At 44.5% G+C, this 15,236-nt stretch overlaps 3 protein-coding genes across 3 annotated transcripts in view; 2 read left to right on the top strand and 1 right to left on the bottom strand.

Moving 5' to 3' along the window:
• The window catches only part of LOC138975063 (ELKS/Rab6-interacting/CAST family member 1-like), a 271,931-nt gene that overhangs the window by 250,636 nt on the left and 6,059 nt on the right, over positions 1 to 15,236 (bottom strand). The window lies entirely within an intron of this gene.
• LOC138975061 (serine protease 30-like) lies at positions 6,972 to 8,431 on the top strand. The gene has a single exon (XM_070347707.1). It carries the CDS (start codon positions 7,055 to 7,057, stop codon positions 8,429 to 8,431), a length of 1,377 nt encoding a protein of 458 aa, XP_070203808.1. The 5' UTR covers positions 6,972 to 7,054.
• LOC138975062 (chymotrypsin-like elastase family member 2A) lies at positions 8,449 to 10,828 on the top strand. Its single transcript, XM_070347708.1, has one exon. The coding sequence runs from the start codon at positions 9,160 to 9,162 to the stop codon at positions 10,186 to 10,188; it is 1,029 nt and encodes a 342-aa protein (XP_070203809.1). The 5' UTR covers positions 8,449 to 9,159; the 3' UTR covers positions 10,189 to 10,828.

Genomic DNA, 15,236 nt, shown 5'->3' with positions numbered 1-15,236 from the left:
GTACTTTTCAGGGGGTTACAAATCTCAAAGCTAAACAGCCGCGCGAGAGCCACGGGTCTCGGGTAAACAAACTGCCGTGATTTCTTTCAGATTTTAATTCCAGTGTTGAATTGTGGGAAGCTCTGCGCGAGAGTTGAACCAACACGAAAAGAGTTCAGCGTGAATTGATAGGGAGTTGAACCAACACGAAAAGAGTTCAGCGTGAATTGATAGGGAGTTGAACCAACACGAAAAGAGTTCAGCGTGAATTGATAGGGAGTTGAACCAACACGAAAAGAGTTCAGCGTGAATTGATAGGGAGTTGAACCAACACGAAAAGAGTTCAGCGTGAATTGATAGGGAGTTGAGTTATTGATACAGACGCGGTTATGGTTCCTACAGAACTACCAACTGTTGGAACTGCATGAGTTTGTAAGGGAAGCTCCATGCAGAAGGTTGGAAAATATAAAATAAAATGTGTCAGTTTTGACAAACATGTTTTAGCATGGACTGGGAATGGAGAAGAGGGTGGTGGTACGTATGTGAGTGTGTGTGTGTGTGTGTGTGTGTGTGTGTGTGTGTGTGTGTGTCAAGGGCGGATCTGGGGGGGGGTTACACGGGTTACGTAACCCCCACCCCCCACCACCCCCAAAAATAGGTAATTTATTGGCTCAGGATGCACCAGATAGCTCTATTTTGCTTCTTTGGATTAAAAAAAATGTCCGGGGGGGGCATGCCCCCGGACCCCCCTAGAGGCTTAGGCGCCTTCGGCGCCGTCAACTTGTATCTTCGCAGTCATTTTGTAACCCCCCCCCCTCCAAAGTGAATTGATCCGCCCTTGGTGTGTGTGTGTGTGTGTGTGTGTGTGTGTGTGTGTGTGTGTGTGTGTGTGTTTGTGTGTGTGTGTGTGTGTGTGTGTGTGTGTGTGTGTGTGTGTGTGCGTGTGTGTTTGTGTGTATAGAGCGATTCCCAGAAAAAGATTCTTGTTCTTCTCATAATAGTCTAACTCCTCTGTCGCAAAATTGATCATTTCTTTTAACAAATACCAAATTTGGCACAGTAAGAGAGTTTTGTGTTCTGAACAAATCCTGATACAGAGCCATTGTGAAATATTATTATTTAACCCTACCCCCCCCCCCCCCCCCCCCCACCAGCCATAACGTCACATATTGGCTATGGTTCCCTCAGGTGTCTGCCTCTATGTACAGAATTAAAATCCACATTTATGCTCCAAATTGCACCACATTTTTGGTTGAGGTAGTTTGAGACATGGGGCCGGATTACATTTACCCCAGTTGCCATGGCAACACTGGCAAAGAGTGCCTTTGGCAACACCGAAGGCATTATTTTGCTCCAAATCGATCCAAATTTGATGTGTAGACAGTTTGAGGCATGGGGTGTGTTATGACTGGATGTCATGGTTGCCATGGCAACAATTCATTTGCAATGTTGGAAATGGCAACAATGACGAACACCGCGGAAGGTGCTTTTTTGGAAGGGAGGCGGTGCAGCAGACCGCATAAGAGAGAGAGAGAGGGGGGAGGGGGGGGGGTGGAGAGTCAAATGAAATAACAACAACAAAACTAAAAACAAACATCAGCAGCAACGGTTTCAACAAATAGCAAGGTTTCCTACCTTGATTCTGACAAGTCGAGGAGCAACCATTGCATATGCAGAGAGCGGTGCACTTTAGTCCAGTCTTGAAGCATTTGCAACGTTTGCTGCTGCAGCCCGTCTTGCAACCACATTTCAAGAGTTCCTGGCAGGTTTCTGAAGCCTGTGGAAGGGTTGTCCACAATGGATGCCAGTTTCCTTTCACAAACTGCCACCCCCAGTCAGATGGATCAGGAAGGGGTGGGGTTGGATTGGATGCTTGGCTCCAGATATGTGCTCCTTAAGACTGCACGTTTGCAATGTTGTATTAAAGCCTCCTTGGATGGTGGGATGTGGTCAATCTGACGCCCAGTCTTGGTGAAGAGATGCTTTCTGGCATTGTTCACATCCACACAATTGCTTGTTTTGTCATACAGGAGCACAACAAATCGTTCAAGAGCCACCATGTCGACTGCAGTGAGGCTGAATGGGTATGTGCAGAGACGGCAGAAAGTTTCTGTTATATCTTTGAAGTTGTGCCATGTATCCCATGCCTTCTTCTTCCCAACATTGTTGAACGAGGAAACGGTGTCGCAGCCGGTAATGCTGTGAAAGAAAGGCAGACAACGTGCTTTGTCTATCCCAACTGCCTTTGCGATGTCATGAGCAGCGATGTACCGGAAATGTTTGCCAACTCCCATGGCAATCCACACTTCCAGTCCAGGATGTTCTGTCACAGCTGCTACAGCAAGGACGACCACATCTGTGTCCACAGTACGAAGCAACACACGATTGCTAACCTGTGCTGCATGGGCAAGGTGTACCATCATCCGCGTGTCCGCTTCTTCATGACTGCATGGCGATATGCCAGTCAAATCCATCGGTTGGTTGGAGAGAGCGATGGGACCTTGAGTGGTGATGATACTTTTTTCTGTCTCCACTGTCATGACGCATTGAGCAAGATAGTTGAACAGCTCTGTTTTGTTGGCATCAACACGAAGGAAACTGCTCCAGTTTTGCGGGATCGCTGTGACAGGAGTAACTCTTTTCCTTTTTCCAAATCCCCTACTTTCTCTTGTGCTGCTTTTCAAGCTATCTGGTTTGTAGATATCCCATACAACATCAAGACGAGAAACAGCTTGAAGTGAACGTGCGATAAATGGAAGGAAGACATCCTCTGAATATGATCCAAAGGTTCTTGCTGTTCCAGGTGTGAGCATGTTTACTACCACTGCTCCATCCAGGATCATGACTGGAATGTCAGGTACCATATCAGTAGTCTGCAAAAGTGGCTCGAGGCACTCCAGAAGGCTTGCTTTTGTTGTTGATCTCATTTTTCCATTACAGGCCAGTGATGGAGGAAAGGGGTGATTCTCGTACTTGAAGAAATCATCAAGCCCACCGCTGCGAGTCTGGCAAGCAATGTAGAGCCGGGAGAAGAGATAACAGTCACTTTTCAGTCTTGAAAAAAAAGAGTTGTGGTAAGGGTAACATGGCCGAAAAAAAGGGTCGGTCGGTCAGTCAGATTTTTCTTTTATTTTTTTGTGTTGTTTGGTAAATTTTTGTCCGATTTCGTCCATTTCTTTTTAAACGAAAAGAATGTTATTTTATTTCCTCGCAAGACAAAAAACAGATTGTGATCACCAAATTTACCACGCAGATTAATTTCTTAATTTATTTATATATATATATTTTTTTTTTCGGAAAAAAAGTTTAGCGTCGGCGGTAAAAAATAAGGTCTGTCAGGTTACCCTTAAATTTCTTTGTAACCTAACATGTTGGTCTAAAAATGAAATCGCTAAATGGAAGAAGGAGAATTAAAAGTGCTATTGTTAGTGCTTGATGAGTGTGTGTGTGTGTGTGTGTGTGTGTGTGTGTGTTACTGTAATGGACCATGAGCTAAGTTTGAGTTCTAACGGAGATATGGTACACAATAATGATCATTATTAGTGTGTCCCTCATTTCTCTGCGAGGTGTGACTGAAGATTGAAACTGAGAGTGAAGAGAGAGAGAGACATAGAGAGAGAGAGAGACAGAGAGAGAGAGAGAGAGAAAGAGGAGAGAGAGGGAGATCAATAGAGAGAGTGGGAGATCAATAGAGAGAGAGCAAAAGAGAGAGAGCAAAAGAGAGAGAAAATGAGAGCTAGAAAGACAGATAAATGAAGAGAGAAAACAAGAGAGAGAGAGAGAGAGAGAGAGAGAGAGAGAGAGAGAGAGAGAGAGAGAGAGAGAGAGAGAGAGAGAGAGAGAGAGAGAGAGAGAAAGATTGAGATAAATGAAGAGAGAAAACAAGAGAGAGAGAGAGAGAGAAAGAAAGAGAGAGAAATGGAGAGAGAGAGAAATGGAGAGAGAGAGAAATGGAGAGAGAGAGAGAGAGAGAGAGAGAGAAAGGCTGAGATAAATGAAGAGAGAAAAACAAGAGTGAGAGAGAGAGAGAGAGCAAGAAAGAGATAGCGAGACAGAGAGAGGGAGAGAGAGAGAGAGAAAAACACAGAGAGACACACACACAGAGAAAAAAAACAAACAAAGAGACAGAAAGACTTCAAAGAGAAAGTAAGAAAAAAAACCGAAAAGAAAAAGACCGATTAATGGAAGCAGAAGAAGAAATTTGGAACACTGTGTGTGTGATAAGGACAAATGATGTACATGCCTCTCTCTCTCTCTCTCTCTCTCTCTCTCTCTCTCTCTCTCTCTCTCTCTCTCTCTCTCTCTCCCTCCCTCCATCTCTCTCTCTCCATTTCTCTCTCTCTCCATTTCTCTCTCTTTCTTTCTCTCTCTCTCTCTCTCTCTCTCTCTCTCTCTCTCTCTCTCTCTCTCTCTCTCTCTCTCTCTCTCAAAGACAGAACAACGCAATAACCTTTTTTTGTGTAGATTCGATTGACTTTTACCTGAAATAAAATATTCATGAAGCCGGTTCTGACTGAGTTAATATATTTCTGGAAAGCTGAACAACGCAATGCGTCTGTGACTGGTGAAGAAGCAGAGCTGGAGCTTTTTGTATTGTTTGTCGTTGGTTTTATTACACACGCACTCACATACGGTCAACAAAATGTTGCATGTTCCTGCTTGACAAACAAATGCCTGCATACATGCGTGCACGTACGAACGTACGAACATTCATACCTGTGCAAACAATCTGCCACTTCAAGTTCAACACCCAAACCCCACACATTCCTCCAAAAGGAGTCTGAAGTATAATACTGGCATTTGTGGTATTGAACGAGGACCTCAACTTCCATTGTCTAGTGCATGTGGGTCTCATGTTGTACGTGTGAAACCACTTACTTAAAAAAGAAAAAATCTTGTAAGCTTATCAACAAAAAACGAACAATTATATTCTTAAACAAACTGGTTAGAATTATATAACAGATTTAGGAGAATGCAATGCAAGGAACATCATTATCTAATTCGGTCGATGCTTAGATCTAGAAAAGCACCCACTTATTCCAGTATAATAGAGAGAAAAAATCCAATTGAAAAAGTTCCAGATCTAGACAAGGCAGCACTAGCAGCAATTTTAGCTAGCAAACTCGAACTTGCCCTGCGGGTAGAGGGCCGGTGCTGGCACACTCGGAGTGAAACGACATGTCACCTACTTAAACAACGATAAACACTTTCAAACTAAGCCTGGAACTTACCTTGCAAACTCATTTGGGCGATTTCAAGTTGCTTTGCTTCGTGCGAAGGCGGCCATTTTGAAATTTGCTTAACTGCGGTATTGATCATGCTTTGGAGTAATTATAAAAGAAACGAAGCAGTAAACATGCCAAATAAATATTTTGACGATATATGTATATTTGCTGCAAATGTTTCAAAGCAGATAAATATTTTTTTCCCTTTCTTTTATTTTTGCAAACCATTTGCTGCTGATGCTGTTGATCCGAGTTCGTCTGCTCAAGTGTTGGTTTTAAAGTATTATTTTCTTCAAACATATCGAATGTTTGCAATGGCTCTGTATCAGAAATCAATAACAACTACTTTATTATTCATTATGCCAAGTTTCATAAATGTTAAGCAATCTGATCAATTCCAGTTATGAGTTGCGACAGAGGAGTTAGACTATAATGGAAGGACGCTAGTTCTCAGAGGCGCTTAGTTCTCGAGATAGGTGTGACCACATGACGTCATTTATACTTTCGTCATCGAAGATCTTTCGTATTTCAATCAGCGTCATTTCCCAGTTCTGTGTTCTGCGGTCGTTTTGACCGATTTGACAAGTTGAGAAAACCAATGACATTTTATTTTTGCGAAGCAACAGAATATGACAAGAAAAGAAAGCGTGCAGAAGTATGTTTGGCTCCTGCCAGATTTTATGACAAACAATTTCTCCTTTGGAAGAAAATAAAGATGTCTGCTTTTCGTCCGCTTTGAAGGTAAGGAGATTTTACAGCGCACACGGTAAATTGCAAGTCGTATTGGACAAGAATGTTGTTATTCTTCTTTCTTTTAAGTACCGTGGATTTGTTCTTGGCCATATTTTCGAGCTGTGCATTGTTATATTATGGGAAAAACACGTTTGAACGCAAATTCGCAAAGAAAATTTGATCATTTGCTCCGGAACTGCAACATCGATTTGCCATAACAAAAAATTCTGGCTCAATATGCGGAAAAAGTCTGGTAGTGTCATATTTTTTAAATGGATTTGGAAGAATTGCTCATAATTTACATAGCACTCCGGCCCTGTTCTTGTTTTCGTCACACCCAAAACCGTTATTTGTTTTGGGCGACGCAGCATTATCACCTGCAGGCTGCAGTCTCATGTTGAATTATTAAAAAAACAAGAGGCGAAGCCTTCAAGGCTCACGTAAGAAATCGACAAACAGTAACACAAACTCAATCACTTCGTCACACATACACACACACACACACACACACATAATAGCGGCATAGGTGACACTGTGCAAGAAAGCGAGACACTAGATCTAGATCTGAATGGCCGATTTCGAAGAAAAAACTAGTCTCGGCCCGCTCATAATAACAATGACCGAGACTTTCAGTAATTCCTTCGCGTGACGTCTAACCCTCTTACGTCATAATGTGACGTCTTCAAATGTTGTGACGTCTTCAAATGTTAAAGTTTCTACCACAGACATACATACATGTATACATACGCACGCACGCACGCACGCACGCACGCACGCACGCACGCACGCACGCACAGACAGACAAAAGTTAGCATCGCATAGGCTACACTTACGTGAGCCAAAAATAGTTTTGGTCAATCCGAGTGTGACCGACAGAGGTCTAGAGCTCCTCAGTAAGGCTCTGGCTAGCCGAAATATTTATTTACCACGTCATCAGACCGATGACACACTTTACATCAGAATAGGAACAAGAGACTGCATCATTCATCACACATGCGTCATCAAAATAATGACATACAAACCCTACGTCTGAATTCTTTCCCGACGGTCCATTTTAGGAGGAGAATAACCGACTCGAATTTAGACACAGCAGTTGCTTTTCCTGTTTGAGCGGGGCCATGTTCTCGCGGATAATGGTAGTTCTGATTGTGCTGACTGCCATCGTTTTGATCGTGGGAACGTCTTTCACCATTTACAACATCACTCTGTTCCCTGAAAAATCCTTCTTCGACGAAGCGATGGTTTCCCTCTGCGATTCATCGACGGCTTCTCAATCTCAAACAGAGATCCCGGGTCGACAAAGCATATACGAGGGCAAACTGGTACCAAGCATTGCCGACTATCCCTGGATGGTTTACCTAAGGATAAGGACCACACGCCAGTCGGGATCGTACAAGTATCTTGCGTGTGGAGCCACCTTGATTGACGATCGGCATTTGCTGACAGCGGCGCACTGTGTCTCGTCTTTAGACTTCAAGGACGGCTTCCTGCAGTACAAGGAAAGAGGAGAGATAACAGCTCGCCTTGGAAGCATATCCAAAGACCATCCAATGACTGTGAAAACAATAGAGTCCGCCTTTATGCACATTGCTTTCAGGAGATTTGTTAAAGGTGCAAGATGGGAAGAAAATAGTGGCCACAGGGACATAGCGGTGTTACGGCTGTCCGAATCTTTGTTGGATTCACCGGGATGGAACACCAAGATCAAACCAGCGTGTCTGCCGACAGCGACAGAGGTGACTCCCAGAAGCTGCGTGGTCATGGGCTGGGGACAATTCGCAAAAGATCAACTTCCTACCTCGCTGATTATGAAAGACATCCAGATGATCAACTACACGCAATGCGCGAAAATGTATTTGTCGGCGTACAACGAAACAGCCCAGAAAAGTATCATTAAGCAAAACTACGAAGACTCCTTAATATGCACCAGGGGAGCCGATATTTGTCCCGGTGACTCTGGCGGACCACTGCTTTGCAAAACAAACACCAGCCCAGAATTGAAAGTGTTTGGTATTGCCTCGAGCGCATCCCCTGGAGGTTGCGGTGCAACCTCAATACCAAATGCTTACATCAGCGTACCATTCTTCCGGAGTTGGCTGCAGTATGTCGCTCTGCCCGCGCTTCGGAATGGGAAGAGCAGCGCAGCATGGCTTGCCTGTCTGAAGCAGAAGTGCCTGGACTTTGGCTATGTATATCTGGTCAAAAGTTCTACTGATCTACGGATCAAAGAATACGTCACGTCCTGGATCTGCCGACTGTTCCCTCCCTACTATTTCTGCACGTTTCTTGACCCCAAGCCAGAGAGATGCCAGACGACTGTCGTGCCTAAAGCAATAAATATCCTTTCTGAAACCCCGACACGTTCAGTTATAGGCAGGAATGGCGAGAAAGAACCAGTATATGACCCAATTAATGGTATTGTACGGAAGCAGGTGATTGACAGTTTGAAGGAAATTACCCGCGGCGTGTCTGACCTCGACACGTGCACGCAGTGACAGAGCCCAGGGCAGTGGATGTTTTTGTGAAGCCTTGTCGCCTGCTAATTAACGTTCAACTCACAGTTGGGGGTAAATGTTTAATTAACTGTATCAGTACACGTAATTTCATCGTCAGTTTGATCAAATTCGAGAATAAGTCGAACTTAATGCAGTCGAACCAACCTATAAGTATGAGGACATTGCTTATAAGAAATACCGCTTACAAGAAATGAGTTTTGTTTTCCATGCAAAATAGCTTCTTTCTTCCACTTAACATTCTCCGGATAAGAGAAACAAAGAAGACACCGGTTATAAGAAAGAAGCTTCCTCGGATAAAGGAAACAACCAGTGAGACAAATTGGCGAATCTATCGTGTGGAAGAGATTTCTCTAAAAACCACACCTCCCAACAGGATTATCATAATTTTGTCGTGATGTTCTTCGTCAAGTCACGCCTATCTCGAAAAGGGAAAGCCGAGACTAATAATGGCGGCCACCATACGCTAATTCCCAAACCCAACTGCAAGTCGTGAATTCTTGGGAAGGAAATCGCTAGCCGAGCTACTTAATTTGCTACGTCATCAGACCGGTGACACACTTTACGTCATTCATCACACATGCGTCATCAAAATAATGACATCAAACCCTACGTCTGCAAAAAAAAATGTCCCGACCGTCTAACATGAAGAGGAAGAGGACAGACTCAAATTTAGACACAGCAGTTGCTTTCGCTGTCTGAGTGGAGCCATGCTGTCAAAGGAAATGGTAACACTGATTGTGCTGACTGCCATCGTTTTGATCGTGGGAACGTCTTTCACCATTTACAACATTACTCAGTTCCCTGAAAAATCCTTCTTCGACGAAGCGATGGTTTCCCTCTGCGATTCATCGCCGGCATCTCAGTCTCAAACAGCCAGCCCGGGACGACAAAGCATCTACAAGGGTATACCGGTACCAAGGGATGGACTCTATCCCTGGGTGGTTTACCTAACGATGTTGCATTCGGGAAAGCTCTTTGCCTGTGGAGCCACCTTGATTGACGATCGGCATTTGCTGACGGCGGCGCACTGTGTATCGTTTTATAACTTCAACTTCAAGAACGGCTTCAAGCAGTACAAGGAAGGAGAAGAGATAACAGCTTTCATTGGAAGCAAATCAAAAGACAATCTAACGACTGTGAAAACAATAGAGAACGCCTTTATGCACATTGCTTATAGGCAATTGGTTAAAGGTGGAAGACGGGAAGAGACATTGGGCCACAGGGACATAGCGGTGTTACGGCTGAACGAATCTCTGTTGGATTCACCGGAGTGGAACACCAAGATCAAACCAGCGTGTCTGCCGACAGCGACAGAGGTTGCACCCAGTAGCTGCTTGGTCATGGGCTGGGGACAAATCGAGAAAAATCAAGTTCCCACCCGGCTTTTTATGAAAAACATCCAGATAATCAACTACACGGAATGTGGGAAACCCTTCATGTCGCCAAGTTTGGACGAAGCAATTCAGAAACTCCTCATGGATGCAATCTACGAAGACTCCATTATATGCTCTAAGGGACCCTATGCTTGTTACGGTGACTCTGGCGGACCAACTAAGAGCAGCTCAGAATTGAAAGTGTTTGATATTGTCTCGAGCGGACCTTCAGAAGAGTGCGGCGCCCCCTCAAGCACACTACCTAATATTGACATCAGCGTGCCATTCTTCCGGAGTTGGCTGCAGTATGTCGCTCTGCCCGCGCTTCGGAACGGGAAGAGCAGCGCAGCATGGCTTGCCTGACTGAACCAGAAGTGCCTGGACTTTGGCTATGTACAGCTCGCCAAAAGTTATACTGATCAACGGATCAAACAATACGTCACGTCCTGGATCTGCTGACTGTTCCGTCCCTACTATTTCTGCACGTTTCTTGACCCCAAGCCAGAGAGATGCCAGACGACTGTCGTGCCCAAAACAATAAGTATCCTTTCTGAAACCCCGACAAATTCAAAATATCTTCCAATTGGTGTTATTCTACGGAAGCAGGTGATTGACAGTTTGAAGGAAATGACCCGCGGAGTGTCTGACCTCGACACGTGCACACTGTGACAGAGCCCACGAAGACCACAAGACATGCATCAGTAAAGCTCTCAGAACACAAAACAAACTTTCACTGTTGGGGGGCTACCATAACTTTTGATTTTTTTTTTTAAAAAGAACACATTTTAAAACTATTTAGAGAAAGGATTTAGCCTGGATCGTGACTTAATTTAAAGATATTTATATATATGCTTCTTTGAATATTTACTGTTTCCTTCTTTTTAATCATATAAATTGCCTCCCTTGAATTTCATTTGTGAATTATTCTGAAAAAGATATTTCTACTTTAATTTGTTTAAAGCAATGCAATCGAGATATTGAGGTAGACAACGTTATTCCTTATTTATTTTTCCTTTTTGTAGGATTTACAGTAGGCAGTTTACTGTTTTAACCTTCACTGTGCTTCGTGGTTCGTGGACGACCCAGAGCCTCACAAAATCGTCTTATCTCTTAAACTATTTGGAGGTTTTATTTGAGACTTCATGTAATCTCCAATCACCACACGACCTTCCCATTGCCCAACTTTTGAAAGATTATCTTTGTAAACAAACAAATAAACGATGACGTAATTTGAACTACACAGTCCGGATGAGGTGGGTCGTGGACGACACATGGAATTACGTCAGGAATGTTACGTTGTTTATCCTTATTCGGATGGCGTGGGTCGTGTACGACCCATACTTTTTAAAGAGACAGCAAAACGTGTATCCCTATTCGGATGGCGTGGGTCGTGTACGACCCATACTTTTTACGTTGACTCCTTCTTTGGAAAGTATGGGTCGTACACGACCCACATCATCCGGACTGTGTACTGTATGTGGGTGTGTGTCGGTGTGTGTGTGTGGGGGGGTCTGTGTGTGGATGTGTGTGTGTGAGTGTGTGTGTGTGTGTGTGTGAGTGTGTGTGTGTAACTTGATTAAGCCAGAATGTGCCTATCCAATCTGATTTGTAAAAAAAAAAAAATGTTGACAAGAAGTTAATTTAATTTTGGTTTTGTTAGCATATACCGAACATAGACTGTTTGAAAGACATTGTATTTGTACATGAAATAAAAAATTGTATTTCCTTTCCAAATGTGAATCCAACAGCGAATGTTTCACGAGAAATGGCGTTTCTTCTTATTTGTGGAGACACACAGTCATTGTGCTCAACGCTTCTTCGTGTACTGTAGAAGACATGCCACTTATTATGTTGTATTGACTTGAAGCTACAAGGACAATAAATGATTTTGTTTTGACTGGGTTAATCACAGAATACATTCTGAGCACACACACAAACACGCGCACGCACGCACGCACGACCGCACACGCACGACCGCACACACACACACACACACACACACACACTTTCGACTTTTACAGTCGGAGAACAGTGCCTGCGGGACGCACGATAAAGGAAATTTAGTGCGTCCCACGGCCCGCTATTATTTTAGGATCATGAGTGCGTCCCGCACCCCCCCCCCCCCCCCACACACACACACGCATATTTCACAGCAGAGAGAGCCCTCTGGTAAAGGTACAATCCCTTTCACTAAGGCAAAAAAAAAAAAAAAAAATAGGTGTGGTTACGGTAACATAGCCAAAAAAAAATAGGGTAGGTAGGTAGGCAATCACTTTTTTTTTTTTTAACTTTTTTTTCTAATGTGTTCAAATTAAACCTACTTGACAGGGAAATAAGTGTGCGACTCGGGCGCTTTCGCTTTCATTGCGTTTTTTGCACTCGTTTTTGTTTTTTTGGTTTTTTTTGTTGTTGACAAATGTAATAAAAAGTTATAGGATCGGCCCCTAAAAATAGGGTAGGTCGGGTTACCGTAACCACACCTATTTTTTTTTTAGGCCTAACTGTCAATGTGGAAGTTGCAACGTGATTCAGTGAGGGCTGTGTCACGTGATTCAGTGAGGGCTGTGTCACGTGATTCAGTGAGGGCTGTGTCACGTGATTCAGTGAGGGCTGTGTCACGTGATTCAGTGAGGGTTGTGTCACGTGATTCAGTGAGGGCTGTGTCATGTGATTCAGTGAGGGTTGTGTCAACGTGATTCAGTGAGGGCTGTGTCACGTGATTCAGTGAGGGCTGTGTCACGTGATTCAGTGAGGGCTGTGTCACGTGATTCAGTGAGGGCTGTGTCAACGTGATTCAGTGAGGGCTGTGTCACGTGATTCAGTGAGGGGTTGTGTCACGTGATTCAGTGAGGGCTGTGTCATGTGATTCAGTGAGGGCTGTGTCACGTGATTCAATGAGGGCTGTGTCACGTGATTCAGTGAGGGCTGTGTCACGTGATTCAGTGAGGGCTGTGTCACGTGATTCAGTGAGGGTTGTGTCAACGTGATTCAGTGAGGGTTGTGTCACGTGATTCAGTGAGGGCTGTGTCACGTGATTCAGTGAGGGCTGTGTCAACGTGATTCAGTGAGGGTTGTGTCAACGTGATTCAGTGAGGGCTGTGTCACGTGATTCAGTGAGGGCTGTGTCAACGTGATTCAGTGAGGGCTGTGTCACGTGATTCAGTGAGGGCTGTGTCAACGTGATTCAGTGAGGGCTGTGTCACGTGATTCAGTGAGGGCTGTGTCAACGTGATTCAGTGAGGGTTGTGTCAACGTGATTCAGTGAGGGCTGTGTCACGTGATTCAGTGAGGGCTGTGTCACGTGATTCAGTGAGGGCTGGGTCAAAGTAGAAAGCTTGGCATGTTATCAAAAGACTCACTAACGAAATCAGCAATAGTAAGGCAAAAAAAACAAAAATAGTCTGTTTACGGTATCCCGACCGACCCTATTTTTTCGCGCGACCCTAAACTTTTTTTGGGCATTTGGAGAAAAAAAAAGAAGAAAAAAGTTTGTTTTTTGGCAAAATAACTTAAAATTAAGTAGATGTGCAACGCCAAGGCACTGCATACCCCAGCGAAAGACAAACCTCTCCTCTCTCTCTCTCTCTCTCTCTCTCTCTCTCTCTCTCTCTCTCTCTCTCTCTCTCTCTCTCTCTCTCTCTCTCTCTCTCTCTCTCTCTCTCTCTCTCTCTCTCAAACACACCCACACACGAACACACACACACACACACACACACACACACACACACACACACACACACACACACACACACCCCAAGTTACACACGTACACACATACACACTCACTCACACGCACTCACTCACTCTCTCACACACACTTCATACACACAAAACACACCCCCATACGCACATATAGACAGACGGACATACACACCTTTACAAACAAACACACATACACTTACGCACACGCACAAACACACACACACCCACCCACCCACTCTCTCTCTCTCTCTCTTTCTCTCTCTCTCTTTCTCTCTTATACAAACAGACCCACACACACACACACACACACACACACACACACACATACGCACGCATGTACGCACGCACCCACCCACAGACACACACAGACAGACACACACACACACACTCACACATTGACTCACACAAATCTCATACACACAAAACACACACTCAGAGTCATACGCACATACACGGTTGGCCTAGTGGTAAGGCGTCCGCCGGGTTAGAACCCAGGCCGGGTCATACCTAAGACTTTGAAATTGGCAATCTTGTGGCTGCTCCGCCTGGCGTCTGGCATTATGGGGTTAGTGCATGCTAGGACTGGTTGGTCCGGTGTCAGAATAATGTGACTGGGTGAGACATGAAGCCTGTGCTGCGACTTCTGCCTTGTGTGTGGCGCACGTTATATCTCAAAGCAGCACCGCCCTGATAATTATAAACATATACGCACATAGACAGACGGACACACACACCTTTTCAAACAAACACATATACACACTCATACACACACAAACATACGCACAAACTCATGCACACACACATTCACACACACACACACAGACTCTTTCTCCCTCTCTCTCAGTCTTTCTTTCACACACACACACACACACACACACACACACACACACACACACACACACACACACACACACACACACACACAGTGACACACACACACACATACACACACACGAGTACAGACTCATGCACGCGCACACACACACATACACACACTAACACTAACACATGTGCACAAAATGAACACACACACACACACACACACACACACACACACACACACACACACACACATACCGCGCGAGAGAAAAAGACTACAAGGAGGCATGACGTCATGATGCATTAATTGACGTCAAAGACTTTTGACCGTGACGTAATCTTCTTACGCGAGCTTTATCCATAGTCTTGAACAACCACACACACCAAGTCTTGGAAACTACAGAATTTCTACCCGTCCAAAGCGGCCTTGGGTGGCGTTTGCTCAAAAAATGGGGGCGCCTATTACACCCACCGTATTTTTGTTGGTGTGGTCCCAATTTTTGGTGAACTTCCATCTTCAACTGTAGCCCGTAGCCGGGCACAAAGAATCCTTCTTTATCGTGTATTATTGGTATGAAAATGCGTTCGTGGGATACCTCCAGCTTCGCTGGGAATATGTTTTTTGAGGAGAAAACTAAAAACCACGACCTACCGACCCTATTGTTTTTGCCTATGTTACCGTAAAAAGACTTTTTGGCTCACGTAAGTGTAGCCTATGCGATCGTAACTTTGTCTGTCTGTGCGTGCGTGCGGCGCGTGCGTGCGTGCGTATGTGCGTGCGTGCGTGTGTATGTCTGTGGTAGAAACTCTAACATTTGAAGACGTCACATTACATTGACATCACATTATGACGTAAGAGGGTTAGACGTCACGCGAAGGAAGTGCTGAAA

Source organism: Littorina saxatilis, linkage group LG9 (assembly GCF_037325665.1).
Source record: "Littorina saxatilis isolate snail1 linkage group LG9, US_GU_Lsax_2.0, whole genome shotgun sequence".
Classification (NCBI taxonomy): Eukaryota; Metazoa; Mollusca; class Gastropoda; order Littorinimorpha; family Littorinidae; genus Littorina; species Littorina saxatilis.
The sequence above is the reverse complement of the archived record's forward strand: the minus strand, read 5'-3'. Positions and strand labels throughout refer to the sequence as shown.